The 17902-nt window shown below is 49.3% G+C and overlaps 4 protein-coding genes across 4 annotated transcripts; 2 read left to right on the forward strand and 2 right to left on the reverse strand.

The window, feature by feature from the left end:
• Window positions 1-242: 242 nt before the first annotated feature.
• On the forward strand, window positions 243-1018 carry TREMEDRAFT_58990 (uncharacterized protein; the record flags this gene model as incomplete). The annotated part of the gene is made up of 2 exons (XM_007001412.1): window positions 243-766; window positions 868-1018. The coding sequence occupies 2 exons, from the start codon at window positions 243-245 to the stop codon at window positions 1016-1018; spliced, it is 675 nt and encodes a 224-aa protein (XP_007001474.1).
• A 337-nt stretch (window positions 1019-1355) lies between these two features.
• On the reverse strand, window positions 1356-6817 carry TREMEDRAFT_25150 (uncharacterized protein; the record flags this gene model as incomplete). The annotated part of the gene is made up of 6 exons (XM_007000528.1): window positions 1356-1546; window positions 1770-1871; window positions 1928-2018; window positions 2126-5441; window positions 5487-6093; window positions 6367-6817. The coding sequence occupies 6 exons, from the start codon at window positions 6815-6817 to the stop codon at window positions 1356-1358; spliced, it is 4758 nt and encodes a 1585-aa protein (XP_007000590.1).
• Window positions 6818-11651: 4834 nt separating this feature from the next.
• On the reverse strand, window positions 11652-12446 carry TREMEDRAFT_58992 (uncharacterized protein; the record flags this gene model as incomplete). The annotated part of the gene is made up of 2 exons (XM_007001413.1): window positions 11652-11994; window positions 12052-12446. 2 exons carry the CDS (start codon window positions 12444-12446, stop codon window positions 11652-11654), a joined length of 738 nt encoding a protein of 245 aa, XP_007001475.1.
• Window positions 12447-13022: 576 nt separating this feature from the next.
• Window positions 13023-17539, forward strand: TREMEDRAFT_42004 (uncharacterized protein; the record flags this gene model as incomplete). Its single annotated transcript, XM_007000916.1, has 12 exons — window positions 13023-13086; window positions 13132-13193; window positions 13250-13762; window positions 13811-14066; window positions 14107-14159; window positions 14205-14266; window positions 14407-14523; window positions 14572-15845; window positions 16003-16262; window positions 16391-16522; window positions 16565-16888; window positions 17219-17539. 12 exons carry the CDS (start codon window positions 13023-13025, stop codon window positions 17468-17470), a joined length of 3369 nt encoding a protein of 1122 aa, XP_007000978.1. The 3' UTR covers window positions 17471-17539.
• Window positions 17540-17902: the final 363 nt, after the last annotated feature.

Genomic DNA, 17902 nt, shown 5'->3' on the forward strand with positions numbered 1-17902 from the left:
CCGTTCATCGGCCGGATCATCGCACGCACCGCTTCCGACAAAGGGGAGGGAAACAGGCAGAGGATCATCGTCCGAGTTTCCCACACGATGCAGGCTATATAAATCTCCCTCCCCCCCCTCCTCACCTCTTCACTCAGGTCATCAATCTGTTGATCCTTCTACTCAATATCTTCGCCTCTCATTCAATTGCAGTAGTGATCACAAATTTACTACAGGTGTGCAGTCTACTCATAGCACCAAACATGGACCCTGCTCCTTCATATGAAGCAGCCACCAGACAGTCCTCTCCCAGTGGTCATGACCTGTTAGACACCCTCCAATGGTGGTGGTACCTGCAGGAGTTGGCCGGCCAGGGACTGTCCGCAAAGGAAATAGCAAAGACTATGTTCTTGGGTCCAGATCATGCTGCCACTCCCGAGTTTGAGCTACTGGAACATGAGCGTCATATCCAACAAGTTTTGGAGGGCATGCGGGAACACGGAGGACCCTTGGGCCTACTCAATGCAGGGCTGACTGTAAGGCCAGCACAAAACGTGCCTGTCCAGTCTTCTGGGAACAGGCTTGTTTCAGTTCCACGCATCTTACTTGAGACTCTTAGGTCGAACTCATCTCCATGGCCCCAAGCTGAGTCCGATTTCTTGAGAGCACGAGCTCTTACAATGCTTGCTGTAGGTACTGGCTTGTCCATAGTACGGACATGGGTCATAGATCACCAGGAGAGTCCTTTCGATGATACGGTCGGGCCAGGGCACAACGCTTTGATTGCGTGAGTGATCTATGTGCTGACATCTGACCACATCCTGTCCTTCTCTCATGTCTACACGTCTCTCTTCTTCCTGTTGAATTCTGCGCTGGCTGACAGAGAAGGACCTTGAGGGCAGCCAGTGAGGGAGCTCTAAGCCTTGCGGTGCACACAGCTGTCCGATCAAGCTTGCCTGAGTGGAAGCACTGGTGGGCAAACTCCAGCTTCAGGGAACGACTTCTGTTGACTTTGGGCCGTCCAGGATCAGAGCAGTAGAATCTGAAGATTCTGAGGTTACTGAAAGGGGGACATGATCAATCTACTGCTCCACAAGCTTAGCCATCTGATCAGATCTGAATACAGTTCTTGTAGTTAGACACAGGCCAGAGGTATCATCAGAGAAATGCATAGCAAAACCTAAAGACCAAGTACAATGCCCAGCTTATTCGTACACACATTATAGAGCTTTTGTCGATGCATGGACGTGAGGACGAGACGGAACGATTCCAAATTGTAACTTACGTGTTGGTGGTTTTTCACCCGCTAAGCCTACTTCACTTGAGGGATTTACTGACCGGTGGGAAGAAGACTACAAATAGGAAGAGGGAGGGGATCATGATGTTGAATTTGTTGCAGAGCCGGACGAGAGACTGTCTCTCCGTCCAGAGGAGGAAAGGACGAAACCGAGTTTTCCGAGACATTTAATGAGGTCGACTTTTTGAACTGGTTTGGCTAAAACAGCAGAGAAGAGAGTTCCTTCTTCGGTTATGGATTGATGTTGTTCGTACGATGTAGCAGCGATGACTAGAAATTAGCTGGGTTCATCTTTTGACTTCACAAACCTCCCAACGTCCTCTTTCTCTTCAAACGTTCAAAACCTGCTTGCGATAACTTACATGTAAGGGGAGAGTCGTGTGGGGATAATGATTACTGCACAGAGTAAACAAAGTAGACAGATCGAGGATATTGAGGAGATTGAAAGATGAGGGACAATCAAACGATATGATGAGACGGAGAGAAAACTCACTAGGGGTGTTATGATTGGGATTATTGGTCGATCGGATCATACGTGCCACTTGTTCACCAGTGACCACTGGCATATGAATATCACAAATGATCACGTCAAATCCTGATCATCAGAAATCTTCGGTCTATCGTTGTTGATTCCTATCGACATGAACTCACGAATAGACCCCATGGTCGCTGCCAAAGCTTGCGAACCATCCTCCACACAAATGCATCTACACCCCATCCTCGTAAGCAACGTCTCTAAGATCTGACCAATCAGCACATTTCATCGTCGTTGACTCGAACAAGTCTCGAAAAGTGAGAAAATGGTTCAATACACTGAGGTGATAGCGACGTAGAAGCCTTTGAACTCACCTTTTGCGATATTGGGTTATCTTCCGCAATCAAAACGTCCAATGTTCTGTCCAATCCAACTAATGTGGGACGTAGCTCCGGACTATCGGCAGGAAGACCCACCCCAGCCTGAGGTGGTTCAGATTGTAAAGAAGCCTGTCTTCTTTGACGCCACAATTCCATACTTGTACTCCTATCACTCATACTACTTCCTGAACCTGCTCTCACTCTTGAAGGAGCGGATTTACGTCTCAACATTTCATTATCTTCCGATCTCACCCTATCCAACGCGTTGAGTTCTGAAGGTCTTCTGTAATGTTGCGGAAGTACCGGTGCGGAACTAGGAGTGGAAGGAGGACCACTGGCTCTTGATGGAGTAGAAGCGGTAGATGATGTTGATTCTGATGGTGAGGGAGGTCCTTCATGCGGTACATCTGAAGATTTCCGTAGTTGTTTTTGATGAACTCTAGCTGACAAACTGCCTAACCGTTTCATAGAACCTTGAGGTGAATCGAGTGCTTGACTCAAGGGAGCAAGGGAATCAACACGAAGTTTTCGTATGACATCGTCATTGGCTTGTTTCAATACGGGATAGTTCTTGAAGTTGAAAGCTCCAAAATCGTCAATGTTCGCCAAATCAGTCATCACCGCCGACATTTCCGGACTTGATTCGGGATGAACCGGATCTTCCCGTTTTAGCACTTGGGGAACGGGATCGTCATCATGGAAACCTTGCAATGCACCTCTAGGATCAAAGTAGTCGGTAGATTCTGGATCTGTGATCTCAGGAATGAAACTAGCTCGGGAAGTTGTGACTGTTTCCCAATTGATTCCTTCGAAAAATGGATGTCGTTTGACTTCTTCAGCTCCTTTCGCTCCTAGGCGTCGACTGGGATCGGAACACATGAGACGATTCATGAGATCCAAACAGGCGGGTGACACTTCGACTTCGGTCTCGTGCCAATCGATACGACGAGAAACGACGTTATCAAACACCTTTTCAGGTGTGTCTGCGTGAAAAGGTGGGAAACCATATATGAATTCGTATAACACCACGCCTAATGCCCACCAATCTACCATCCGGTCATCAGTTCCGATACCGAGTATACTCTCCGGAGCGAGGTAATCGGGTGTTCCGACGAATCGATGATTTCCTCGACCTACCGCTGAGGGAGTACCTGTGGCGGAAGAGTTTCGATGTGACAAGTTTACCTGACGCATATGTTCAGTGACAATACCGGCAGATTCCGACTCACTCGATTCATCAGCGGAACCGAGCTCGGTCATTCCAAAATAAGAGTGGCTCAAATTAGAGGGGATGGCCGGGATGAGTTCAGGGGATAACATGGAAGAATCGTTGGAAGAGGTCGAGGCCGACCTCCCAAAAGGTTTTCTCGCTTGAAGATTTCTCAGGGAAGAGCCTCGTCGGAAACGCGGTCGAGTACCACCGACTTGACGATTGAGAAGACCGATCTTTGACAGACCAAAATCGGTGAGTTTGAGATGTCCACAAGAGTCAATGAGTAAATTGTCGGGTTTAATATCACGATGAACGATGTTCCTGGCGTGTAGGTATTCCAGTCCAAGAGTGACCTCGGCAATGTAATTTCTCGCCCATTCCTCTGGGATTCCGCCCAGTTGTTTGATCAGAGTAGCACAGTCACCACCATTGAGATACTCCATGACAAGGTACAAATAATCTTTGCTTTGAAACGAAAAGAAGAGCTTGACAACATATGGCGAAGTAGCTTGATTCATCAGAATCGTACGTTCAGCTTTGACATTGGTGATTTGATTCTTGGCGATCATGTCTGACTTCTTCAACGCTTTGATGGCGTAGTAATCTCCCGTAGTCTTCTTCTTTGCAAGATATACGTGTCCGAAGGCACCACGACTGATAGGTTTGATAACCTCGAAATCTTTGATCGATTGGGGATTGGGGCGGACCTGTAGAGCGGCAGATGGGATACGTGGGGAGAGAGGAGCGGTCGCCAATGGCTTGGAGGTAGAGACACGTCGAGCGTGTCTCATATGTTCGGCAGGGATTTGAAGAGGAGCAGGAATTTTGTTGACAGGTAACTTAGGAGCGAGAAATTCGGATTGAGAAGGTACAGGGTGAGGTGGGGCCGAGGCAGGGAGTACTGGTAAAGTAGGTGATGGAATCAATGGAGCCGGTGCGGATACAGGAGCTATTGCTGGAGTTGTTGGTGCCGTCGCTGCGATGATAGTTTCGCCTCCGGCAGTAGTTGGCCGTTGAGGATGACCTTGGGTTATAGGTAGACGAGCTTGTGGAGCAATCTTTCGTTGAGTCGGTGGAGATACGTCAAGACCTTGTTCCACTGGTGAAGTCGTACCAGAACTATTCGACCCCGTATCTGAACCGCTGCCTTCTTGCAAACTTGCCAAATGCTGGTTGACCTTATCTTCCCATTCATGTCTTGTCTTCTCCGAATATCGAATGGTGCTTTGCATCCTCGCTATCGTCTTTTGCTTCCGACGTAATTGTTCTTCCACATGGTTGAACAGTAAAGACAATCCTCGATCTTGAGTCGGAGGTCTTTGCCATCTCATCACCAAGGCGAGTTTGTCTTCATCTTCTTTGGGAAGATACCGTTGGAGGTTGAAATCGAGATCCGCTTCGTTCTCCTGGACGGAAGGCGTGTCGATTTTCTCAGCGATAGAAAGTACATCTATGACATCTTCCAGATGAGCATCGACAGCTTTACGAACTTCAACACCATGTGGTCCCGAAGTGGGAGAATCGCCAGGAGAGACCGACTCAGGTAGAGAGAAGAACAAAACGCCTTGATATTGAGCTGGCTGACCCTTGTCCATTGTCTCGTCTATATCTTCCTTCAACTCCGTAATCGTTTGTAGAAGATCATGAAGACATTCGTTGGTAGCTGAAATCTCCGCCTCCAACCGATGTACCGCATCACAAGTTTCGTTGTGTTTCTCAAAGAACCAAATAACGATTTCTCTTTCACATATCCGACAAAGCACATTCTCGTTGGATAACAGGATACTGTCTTGAATTCCAGCCTGGGCTATTCGATCGACTTGTGTGGCAGCAACGGGTTTGAGAACCCACATCGTATGCGATGGCTCATTGTTCTCGCGAATGAGCATTCCGACGCCTTCCAACTCCACATATATAGGTCCGAGTTGTCTTTCGTTATCCTCGTCGGACAGATTGTGAGCCTCAAATCGGACGCGGAGTTGAACAGTGTTATTATCGTCCTCTATCAATCGTCGGGACGCTTCGGCGAAGGTGGAAGAATCGGCGGGAGCCACCAGGTCGGTTATATTTTTGTACAAAACATCTTCAGGATCTTGTCTGAATCGTCAGTCCAAAAGCCCTCTGTCGAGAGGAGCAGCTTACCCAGTAACTTCCATGATGGCATCGTTGACATACATGATTTCTTCGCCCTGCAAACTCAACTCCATGACAATATTGACACTCTTAGCATGTTCCGCCAAGAAACGTAAATCTTCCACAGCTTGCGCCTTCGGTGTACCTGCTACCGGTCCTACTGCCGTCTTACCAGTGTACGTACCGGAGCCAGACCAACCGGCAGGTGAAGGTAACTCGAGACTAATCGCTGATGTCGGTTCTGGAACGGTGGATGAGACTGGCGAGACTTTGTTGCTCAGAGCAGCTCTGAATTCCTGATCGAATTTTGACTCTTCTCTCGTTGGTTTCAATACAAAAACGAGTGGTTCATTCTCATCTTCATTGTCAAAGTTCCAGAAACCCTTTTCAGCCTCCCACCAATCAAGCACCCGACCCAGATTTGCCACAGCCATCAAGATATCGACATACCACTCCCTCCCTGGCCAGTCATCTCGTTCGTCCCAATGTTGGCCGACAGCTTGCAATTTGGGGACAATCTCTCTACAGATGGATGGTTTTGAAATCAGTGTATTGACACTCAAGTCTAGGACGTAGGTGGCGATGACGATGAGTTCTTGCAAGGCGGTAAGGAAGGCTTGTTCGTCCGGGTCCGGAACAGTGGGAAGGAGGTTCCGACTGGGAGGCATAGGTGATCGGGAGCGAGAAGTAGAACGAGAGCTGGAATTTGATTTCGTTTTTTCCAAAGATAGATTGAGACTGAGAGCCAGCTGTCGATCACGTCCGACCAGATTTCGAGCGGGTGCACTTGGTCGTCTACGAACTCGACTTGGACTGCTGGGTACCATACTCGTGCGTCTACTTGGACTTCCAGGTACAGCTATTGAGCGGGAGATCGAAGCTCGTCTACTTGGACCTCTAGAACCGGATACTCCGCGAGACGAACCCAGCTCGAATTTATCGGTGGCTTCTAAATCACTATCCTCCAAATCGATAAGTGGGGAATCGTGTACAGCCTCGAAATAATCTCTTGGCTGATCTTGATTTAATTCTTCAGCATAACGCATCTGTTCTTCATCTGCCAAACGTCGTTGTTCATCTGCATATCTCGTCATGGCATCGATAGTTCTCTGCAAAGTGGTATCACAAGCTACCTTTGCGGCGTTCATACGATGCTTGACATGTCTCCGGACAGAAGCGACTGTAAGGTCCGCACCGGGCGCCACAGGATCATTTTCCTTCGCAGCCGAACGATGAGTCAAGGGGTACAGGGGAGAAGGCGTCTGATCCCATCTAGGAACTCCGGGAGTGAGACCAGAACCGACGGATGATGGACCGTAAGTGGATGCACGCGAAGCCATATCCGGACGTGAGTCAGGTCTTGATTGGCTCTGTGAACCTGAAGAATCGGTGTGGGTGGAGGCGCCTCGGGGGAAAGCGGGTGCTTCGAGACCGAGAGCCAAGCGTAAGGAAGGCTGTTTTCGACGGGCTTCCAAACTCTCACTGGGTCTGCGTGGGCTGAGAGACGATGGATCGTCAACAACAGTGGATACAGGTCTTGAGATTTCAGTGGAAGCGGTAGTGCTGGAGATATGTCGACTGAGAAGGGGTCGCTCTACACCAACCACATTGGCCGCCTCCTGAAGACTTCGCTGATCATACCTTGGACTGGTATTGCCTCTGAGGTCGAGATGCGACAGACGTCGACGGAGCGATTGGAATGACTCTCTTCGAGTAGGTTGAGGAGCAAGCAAAGCAGCCGCTGGAGGGGAGATGACCTCCTTATCACTGACACGCCTGCTTTGAGGGGCAGATGGTAGTCGCCCTTTGCGTGTTGATGGAGCGGGAGGTTCGGATCCACTGGCATCAGGAGTGAAGTTGCTTTTCACGGCATTCCACCATCCTTCCATCTTTGAGACCAGATTCTTCTTCCGTCTCGCTCCTGCTGCTCCTTGAGCTTCGTTGGGACGAAAGGATGCGACAGACACTTGTCTCGACCGATCGAAGATACTTGATCGCTTCTGAGATGGTGATCGTGAAAGATCAAGGCCGGACAATGAAGAGCGTATCGACATACTCCGCTTTCGATTAGATTGTTCCAAAGGTCCCACTTCGTCCCTCGAAGTGGTGGGTGACAATCCGACGGCACTTCCCGTGTCGCCTACAGGGGAGAGATCCAAATGTTTCGGACTCGCACGAGCGCTGACGGAGATCACAGGTGATGCTCTCGCCGAAGGTGGAGGAGGAACTGTCTCCATTGCTTTCGCACGAGCAGCTTCTGCCTCAGCACGGATTTTCTCTTCCTTGTATCGTTTGTAACAATCCATCCAGTCCACCCATTCTATCCCGCCAACCATATTTGACCCACTCCCACTTTTCTCCATTTCCATACCACCTCCTGTGAGTCCGGCAAACCTGGACGGACCGGCATTTGAGCTGAGCGGCATAGAGCTCAAAGACATTTCGTTGACTTTGGGTAACGTCATTGTACCGGTTGAAGGGGTAATGAGCTGTAATGAGGCTGACTGAGCGATAGGTCCAGTGTCAGCGGTCAGAGAATGGGTTGGTCGAGGTGCGTCTTTCAGATGCCATTGAGCTTGTCGTTCTGCTCGACCACCTGCGAGCATAGCTGGTGCTCCGGTCGTAGTGGATCGATTGAATGCCGGTGGGAGCAAATTGTCATCCGGATCGGACTGTGACGTCAGATATGTCTACAGGAGAACATTCAAACTCACACGTCCACCAGCACTGACAGGTCTCCATCTTTGCAGTTTAGCCTGTCTGCTCTGCATGATCATACTCGCATGACTGGCAGCGTCGCCCAGGGACGCTATACCAGCTAGATCCATCTGTAAAGCTTCACCAGTGACTGAGCGTTGTTGAGAGCGGATATTTGCTATGCCTGGAGTCTTTGACCCGGAGGGCATTCCAACGCCGGTGGAGGATTGAGGGAGACTGAGTCCCAAGCCGAAGGAACTTCCTTGGGTTGCGGGTAGAGCGCTGTTGGGACCAGAACTGGTCAAAGACGCTGGTGAATCCATCATGAGCATGGAGGGTTTGAAGCTAGCTTCATGCATAGAAGTGCGGTATCGATGGTGCCGGGCAGTGCTGAAGGAGTCCGACTTATTCTCGTGCGGCGCTGACGGTCTGGTTCTGACAGGCAGAGCAGGAGTCTTGAAAGCCGATGGTGGTGCAAGCGAACTTTCGGAGACGGAACGGCTTTCTGAAGGCGTCTCGGTCAACAGGGGACGGACGGGTGATACCTCTCTCGAGACAAGAGGACTGTTCGCAACTGATAGATTAGGACGACCCTTACCCAACTCTCCATGACTACGTCGGATGTTCAGAGGCATCGAAGCCGATGGGACCAAAGCCATCGGAGGAGGACTCAGAGTATTCTGAGGTATAGACGGTGCAATGCCAGTCGGGGATGAGTGCGGAGTAGGGACTGTGGCCGGCACAACATTAGGAGCAGAGGTGGATGTCTGCAAAGAGGTGTTCGGATTTTTTATGAGCTCGGCCGCCATTCGTACGCTCGTCGGGACCCTCGTAAGACGCATGGCACCTATGGCAGAGCTCGACGATGACGTGGGACCTGAAGCGTCGCTGGTGAGACTACCCGAAAGGTTGTTTCCAGTGTCTGAAGATGATGACCATGGCGAAGGAAGTGGGTTTAGGGGAGATATCATCGATGCCGAAGTGGAGAACGAAGCAACAGAAGGTGGACCCATGGAACCTCTTCCGCCTATGACGGGCATTTTGCGAGATTCAAGTGAAGAAGGGTTGAGGAATTCCGAAGGTCGACGTGCTCTAGGGGGACTATTTTCATCAATTTGTTATTCCTACGAAGGATCACTGTGCTCACCTGCCAATAGGTACACCGATGGGTAGAGTCCTTTCTTTCTCACGTCGCGGGCTGGCAGAACCGATGAGTTCTCTCGCCTTTCCTTTGTCCCTACTCACACCACTGCTACTACCGAACGACGAGCCAGAGGCTGATCTGGATTCCCAAGACGGGGTTAGCCCTAATCCAAGGGCATTTATATCCTTTGGAGAGTCGACAGGTATGGCGGTGGACGCGATTGACTTTCGTCTCGGAGACTCGTCTGGTATAGGTTCGAGCTCTGGGCTACCGAAAGCTAAAGGACTTGAACCTGCTTGACTTCCAGCTAAAGGTACGCCTAAGCTACTGTAACTGCCACTACGAGAGCGAGAGTGACTTCCGCGTTGAACACGAACTGGAGATTGAGTGGGGGAAGATTCCTTTGGACCTGGAGGAGAGTCTTTCGAAGGAGGAATTGTCATATTGGAAGTGGTGAGGACAGCACCACTGCCGGATCTTTTGCCTCTGAGAAGAGCAGCGGGGTTGAGTATGGCTGGAGCGGTCGCTGCGGCTTTAGGACTGGGCGGACGAGATCTGGGTCTTTGGGTGAAGGAGGGACTCTCAGGACGACTGATGGAATTGGTCGGAGTGATGGTTCTTGGACGGGGGAGAAAGGGACCTTGCACTCTGGTCGGAGTTCCACTAGATTGTGAAGCTGCATCTTGCTGAGTCTTCCCCGCTTCTTCACCATCCGAATTGTCAGGTGAGGAATGAGATGATGCTGATGAAGTGTCGGATGGATCGGGAACAGTGGCTTGAGCCAGTGGCGAGGGATAAGGCGGCATGGCTCCGAAGGGGGTGACGGGCTTGCGTAATTGCGGCAAGGGCGGTCCAAAATGCTGCGGTTGTGGATGAAGAAGTGTAGGGGATGGTGGTGTCGATTGTTGTCGGAGTTCATCTTGAGAGGGCGTAGGACTTGTATTTTGTGTACGAGTGGGAGGTTGACGATCCTCCTCAGGGTCTGGAGCGGCGGACATCGCGAAATAGAATGTTCTGAGTCGTCAGTAGAGTAAAATACGAGTGATGGATGTATAACTCGCCCAAAGTCTGAAGTTTGGAGTTTGAGAAGAGTTTGATCACTCACCTTGGCTTGACTTGAGTCTCACCTCCCTACATGGAATGCGTCTTTTTATCCCTCCCTGACGTCGCTAGCTTAGTCGCCTCGGTGGCCGGTGGATCACTAGGATCTTGACCCTCCCACTTCCGCTGCTGAGGGCTCAGTCGCCTGTATGGCGAGATCGCCCGGTACTTGATCCGACTCTACGCAGTATGAGTCGTCGAGTAAAGGGGAGACAATGATTTATTAGCGATCGAGTGATTGTGAAAGGATGTCCTAAGATTAGACGTCTTGTGCACTTGTGAACCTTTCGTGGGATCTATCTCTTCTCGATGAGATGACATGGACTTCGGAAATGTGACGGGTATAATCCTGCATGTGTCAGTAGAGAAGCTTCGGAAGAAGGAATGGATATCCAGTTGACTCTGATAGGACAGCCAGCCATGATATCTGGTCATATATCCCTCTATCTTCACATTAAAAAAGGGATAAGGTTCAAGTGGAATGATGAGAGCTTGGACTGACCGTTTGAGGTAAGTCGATATGCGCTTTTGAACATGGCCAGGGCCATAGAGCCCTTGATCACCATTTGTAGTGCATGGCCGACGACCGGGGAGGGATGACGAAGTGACGACGGTCCGGAATTGAAAGATGGTGGGAGATGAATTGGTTATCAAAGGGGTGGCAAGGGGTTCAAGGGATGGTGAGAACGGGTGGTGGTTGATTGGGGACTGGGTATATGAGAACGTGAGAGAAGGAGAGAAGGAGAGAAGGAGAGAAGAAGAGAGAGATGGTCAGAGGTAACGATCGTCTCTCTCTCAATGTCACTTTGTCACTTTGTTCTTCACCTCAAGTTGTACTCTAGTACTCTATGCCGCTAAGGAAAGCTCGTTCAGCTCTTCCTGCCATATAGCTGCGGTCCCCAACAATCCCAATGTGGCACTCTCGAGATACCCAGGCACCTCGGGCTTTCTCAGATCTCTGAAATGGTTTGTTGGCAGCTCTCTCCACTTGTTCTATCTTCCCTTGCTCCCTTGCTTGCCCCTACAATCTAACTAATCATGAGGATGGGCAGGGTCATCCGCCAATCACAAATCCCGCTTTACTCGTCCCCGCGTCGTCATCAGAGCCAGTATAAGCTCCCCACTTGAGTCTCAATGAACGATCAATGATCAATGGGGAATTAGGGAGTCAGGGCATGTGCTAAATGTCGCCATGTCACTAGCCTGAACCTTACACCTCATACAATGGCTATTCATTCGTCTCTTGGCCGAATATGATCATGTTCCGTCTCCCCTGACAAGTTACCACCTTCTCTCTCTGTCGTTTCTGTATTTATACTCGGTACACCACCTCTAGACAAACTTCTCAATAACAACGTACTCCCCCTGTTATCCCCATATTTTGGCAATCCCTCCCCTACGATCCACCTGTCCTCCACATCACCCGTCGCCTGAGCTCTTCCGACAGCATCGACATAACTGGGTAATCGAGGTAACAACCAACCTGGTACTTGAGACGTCTGGTTGGAGGGCGGTGAAAAGTATTGTCCCAAGTAGAACACTTGACGAACGATGAGGAAGGTGAGAATAAGAAGGCTATCGATGAGCGACGACTCTTGAACTAGACTCTTCTGAAATCGGCAGTCCACTCACGCTAAAATGAACACGGCATCGATGAGCAAGAATATCTGTCCCATCCCATCTTGATTCGACAATGACTTTGCTTTCTTGACCATGAACACTACCCAACCTGACGTCGTCCCTACCCACAGCATGAAGAGACATAAAAGGTATGTGATATCTTTGGGATTCCTCCTGATGACTTGTATCGGGGACGGTTTGACCCACTCCTCCATCGAGCCGGCTGGTTGAGATGGGCTTTCATTGTCGGCTGGATGGACCAGAGGTGGTGAATCGATATGTGTGACTGATCGAGGACTAGGGAACGGTGGGGGATCAGGAGTAATCATTGCGTCGATAGGATTCAGGTGATCGGGAGGAGGTGGTGTTGATGAGACCGAAGGGGCAAGTGGAATAGCCGTCTGCATCTTGCTTAAGCCAAGGAGTCAACATGAGATCAGAGAAAGAGAGTCAAGAGGACGTTATGTACCCAAACAAACATTTATGTGACCGCATCGGTCGCTATGACCACCATGTCGGCTTGACAACGTCACGGATATCATCCACCTACCCCTCGCGATCGGATCTTTTCAACCTTGATAGGTGGGTTTGAAACCATTCAATCCCCGTGTCAAATATAGCATGCATCACCTCTCGCCGTTTGCTCCGCTTGCTACTGTTGCTTCATGTCGCTCTTTGCCATGCATGCACAGGCTTGAGAGCTGGCAGGACAGTTCTTCCCCTCCTTGTCATCGTACATGATAGACCTCGAGCGATCGACCAACTGCCACTTGGGAATCTGCCACGCTCGGACCACGCGTCATGCAAAGTAGAGAACTATTACTTGAAGGTTTCATAATTCCACTTCTGTCTTACTTAGTACTCACCTCGTCAATCAGATACTTGCTTGATCAGTCTTGTTGTCTTGCAACTATCAAACGTACTCGTCTCTTGCGTCTGGAGCATACTGCAGGAAGCCGGGTAGCAGATCTGTACACAACACCATGTCATCAAACCCTGTGACCGGGGAAGAAGTGGAGGCATTCTTGACCAAACTCAAAGCCGCCGGTAGGTCTATACACTTCTTTGAAGCAGAGATACTCACCCCTTTAGATGCCGAAAAGAAAGTGGATCAGCTTCAATTATTCTCCCTTAGGATCGATGGCGCAGAGCAGGTCGGTCTCGTTCTCAATCCAGCTTTATTTGGTCGACGATGGAGCTGACGCACTAGCTACCTGATACAACTATCGACCCCATTACACTCCTAGTCGCACCTTTATTAAAATCATCAGCACATCTACTCGTAGCTGCCGTCCTCACCTCCTTCCTTCCCGTATTCCTTCCTCTCATCCCTGATGACCCCCCTGCAAACCACCTCCGTCTAGCATTACATCAGTTTCTCCCTTTGCTCCTGGAGAAACTTAATGATCAGAAAGAACGAGTCCACAGTGCGGCGGCGTCCGCTCTGACCATACTGGGAAAGAAATGCTATGAATCTGAACCGCCTAGCCTAGGTGCATCGACCACTAAGGGAAAAAGTAGAGAGGGTCTGGTGGAGTTATGGGAACGTGGGATGAAAGATGTATTAGGGAATAAAGGTTGGAGGGGTAAAGTAGAAGGGATGAAGGCTATTCTGGAGATGAGGAGAGACATGGGTAGTAAACTACCGCTGAAACCTTGGCTGGCCCCATTAGTGGGACTGTTAGAAGATTCAGATGGGAATGTAAGGGATCAAGCTAGAGAAGTAACTTTTCCTCATTACTGTTGCTTGCATTGACGCTGATTATTACAGACCGTGGTCGCTTTGCTGTCACCAGCCAATACTCCAGCCGCCGCAAGAGCCGAATTGAAAAAATTGATGCAAGCGCGAAACGTTCGTAAGACCATTGCGGATGGAATCATCAGTCGGATCTTCTCTAACGGAGCCGCGGTAGCAATCATAGCCGCGGATATACCTCTTCCTGCTGACGACGCGCCTGTTTCGACTTTGGGTACAAGATCAGGGGCTGTCACTCCTGCTCATGATGAGGTTGAAGTGGTATATGTGAGTGCTATCCGAGATGGAGTGTTTCTGATTATGGTAGATAGATACAGCGAAGGAGTTGGAACAGGAGTTCTCAGAGATGATTCCTCACTTTGCGGTATGTCTTCATCTTCCCATCAGGTGGAGATAGCTGAGCTATCAGGGCAAAGAGACAGAGCATAATTGGCTACCGAGGGAGAAAGCCATTATACGGATACGGGGAATGTTGAGGGGTCAGGTGTTCCAGAAACTTCCAGAGGTCTTTGTGGCTCGACTCAAGGGAGAACTCATCGAGGGTCTGTCAAAGACAGTGAGTCACTCCCTCCAGCTACCTTGTCTAAAGGCTAATGGACGTAGCTGATGAGTCTCCGAACCACCGTAGCTCAACAATCTTGTGCCGTAGTGACCGAACTGGCGGAAACTCTCGGTCCAGCTTTCGATCATTTTGTCGAACTCATTCTACCTGTGCTCGGGAAAATGGCGTAAGCTTGAACGTCACACCAAAGAGGTTTGCGCTCATCCCAATACAGCGGCTTCACGAAGAAGATTATTGCGGAAAGATCGCAACGTTCAGTCAGCGCTATAATCGAACATACCACTGTTCATCCGCGTATCTTCATTTCCCACATCTCTTCAGGAGTCAGTGGTAAAAACATTCAAGCTCGACATGCCTGTACTGGCCATCTAAAGACCTTTCTCGATGTTCATGGAATCAGGTCTAAGCATTCTATCGAGACCACCTCTGGACTATTGGACATGATCGATACCACTGTCAGAACGTCCCTGGTTGATGTCAATCCTCAAGTCCGAGATCTTGCACGATTGGCATTCTGGAGCTATCATGCCGTCTGGCCACAAAAGGCAAATGTCATTATGACTTCCATGGATAATATAGCTCGGAAACAATTGGAAAAAGCCAGAACGGGAGAAACCAACGGAGTGGCTTTGACTACCAGACCTCCCGCTCCTGCAAAACGTGCGTCGTCAGCTATTAGCGCTGTATTGGCGGAGAAGAAAAGAGCGAGAGCGGCGGAATTGGCAGCTGGTAAAAGTACCGGATCTCCAAGGATCGTCTCCTCCCCTGTTCCTGCTTCACCCGTACCATCTTTGCCCTCCGGCACCCCAAGATCTACCTCTTCAACTTTCATCTCTTCCAAGAAACCCGGACCATTCCCACGAACGGTCTCTTCTCCCGGTTCCTCGTCTGAAGGTTCACCCCGTCCACGAAGAACGTCAACGAGACCTGTCGAGAATGGCATTGGTTCTGAAGTCAAGAAAAGGACGTCAAGTCTGAGTAGACCATTATCTTCCAATCCATCTTCTAGAGAATCATCTACAAGTAGACAATCTCCATTAAGACAATTCAATACATATCCTAATAATTCACATACACCCACTTCACAGTCAAGCAGTGCAGCATCCACACAAGTTGTTCGAACTCCTACTCTTAATCGGAAACATTTGCCTTCATTCTCCGGTCACTCGACACCTTCTGATAACATCGAGACAGGTGTCGGCTTGGGTCTGGTGAACTCATCGGAGATACATCCTGAGCACAGAAAACGGATTGCAGAAACTGAAGCGGCGACACAACGATTAGAAGCTTATTCCGTGTCACACCCAGGTACAACCCCATTCACCCCCAAAGTCCATCATGGTGGGTCGTTGCAGACGCCAATAAATGGTATGATGAGGAACCATGCATGGGTCGACTCACCCAGGTCGGATCTGATGACTCCGATGATATTGGACAAACTTAAGGAGAGGAAACATGAGAGGAGTTGGTGGTTGAAACGACAGCAATGTGGGTTGAATCTCTATCTCTGACTGTCGTCCTTGCTTTCCTTCTATCACTTCCTTCAATAACCTATTCTACTCTCCCTCCTTCCTCTGTATGTCCCTTGCTTCTTCGAAATTGACCGGCCCGCCTAATCTTTCGAAGACCGTATGTTTACGAGCAGTACTGGACAAGGCTAGCCCTCTCAAATCTACCACCAACACCCCTTCGTCTGCAATAACAGAAGACGTCATATCTTTAGAGAAAGGTAATCCCGAGATACGCAATCTTCAAAAGCTCGCCTTGTTCTCTTCTTCTCATCCAATCTCTCAATCTACTATGGAAAGTGAAGACGAGTTCGAGTCGGATAAAAGTATTTGGAACGAGGGACGATTATTCGAACGTGTCTTCGATGGTCTCGTGGCTTACTTGGAACCGACAAAGGTGAGATCTGTATCCAACCTCATGATAATCTGCTCGTCCATGTGGGCTACCCTCCATCATAGACTCAACCCTCTTTCTGCTGAACGTTTCCACCCCCCACTACCCCCAGTGGCTTGGCTAACGGATAGCCATTTGATCTGCTAGAACAAGCGTTAGTTGTCTTATGGGAAATGGTACAACATCAATGGGACATGTTCGAAGACCACGAGACAACACTTTGTGATGCTCTTTTCCGTCTACGAGCTTGCAAAAGTTCAATCGTACGTTCATTTTTGTCACTTCGACTTGATCTGATTATTTAGATACTCGAATCTACCAATTCTCTCATATCATTTTTGACAGAAGTATCAGATCCTCTATTCCTCCTTTCTGTCCTATCAGCGTCTTTAGATCGGTATCTCGTCCGCCACCCCCCGGAGGAGATGGAAAGGATCATGGAAAAATTAGATATTAGTACTTCTTCCACGATCAACGGGGCGGAAACAGGACAAAAGGTTCTCAGGGGTGAGAAAGCTAGAGCTTCGGGTTATTCGTTTGGATTGAACGCGATGGGAATGTGTGTGTTGAGATTACCTAAGGAGGTTGTGAGGATTGAAGGGAAGAATTTAGCGGGAATCATAATGACTGTGAGTATGTTACGCTGTGTCTTCTGTCCTTTTACTCGCCATTGAGGAATGATCATCCCTTCTGACTCCTCCATACCCTCTATTGCGGCCTTCACCGGGAGTCTCAGCTGCGTGACAAACCGATCAAGTAGCCCCGGCACCTTCTGGCGCGGGGTTTGCCGAGATTTCCTGCTGTCTGAGACAAACCCGGTGAGACTGCGCATGTAGACATGGGGAAACACAAGCTATGTCAACAGAGACGGAAAGCTGTGCAAACAGTCTACAGGCGATTTCTTAGGGATGCGGGAAAAGGTGCAAATATCGCGCGAATGAAACAACGCTAATCACTAGGCATTATCATCACCGACAATCACCACACGTCAAGCTGCCAACACACTCATCCTCGCCCTTCAATGTGTATTACAAGATGCACAAGAAACACTTGGACTTTTACCCGAACTGAACGCAGGACAGAAAGACCTAGCCATGTATCTGATGGATAAAAACGGACTTTTGGTTGATCTTTTACCTGGGGAAAGTGGAGGAAGAGAAGGGGTGATGGGTGAAATGACAGAATTAATGGCTCGTAGTGCCAGGGGGTGATCCTTGGATTTACCCAATACCTGTATCGTCGTTGATATCTCTTACTTGTGCATCTGACTTTCTTGTCGGCCGTCGTGAAAAAGTATCGTAGTATGCATCTGCTCGAAGTCAACACTGGTCAAGACGAAGGATGATGAAAAGAGATGTGAAGTGGTAGGTTTAGGTGAAAAATGGACCGGGTCCAGACCTTTGCCCCCCCTTTTCCGCCCTGAGAAAACGATCGATCAACTCTTCCTCTTTCCCCCACATCATCCTTCCCATCCGAAACTTGTACATTCCCTCTCGTCCAAGTACTGTACCAAAGTCTTGATGCTTCATGCTCCTTCTGTACATTCGAAAAGGTTTACGTACATAATACAAGTGAATAAAGTATAAAAACCAGAAGAAGAAAGGATAGGTATCTCTCCCCTTCTCCCCTTCCTCCCTTCTTTA

This window comes from Tremella mesenterica, assembly GCF_000271645.1.
Source record: "Tremella mesenterica DSM 1558 unplaced genomic scaffold TREMEscaffold_1, whole genome shotgun sequence".
In the NCBI taxonomy this organism is placed as follows: Eukaryota; Fungi; Basidiomycota; class Tremellomycetes; order Tremellales; family Tremellaceae; genus Tremella; species Tremella mesenterica.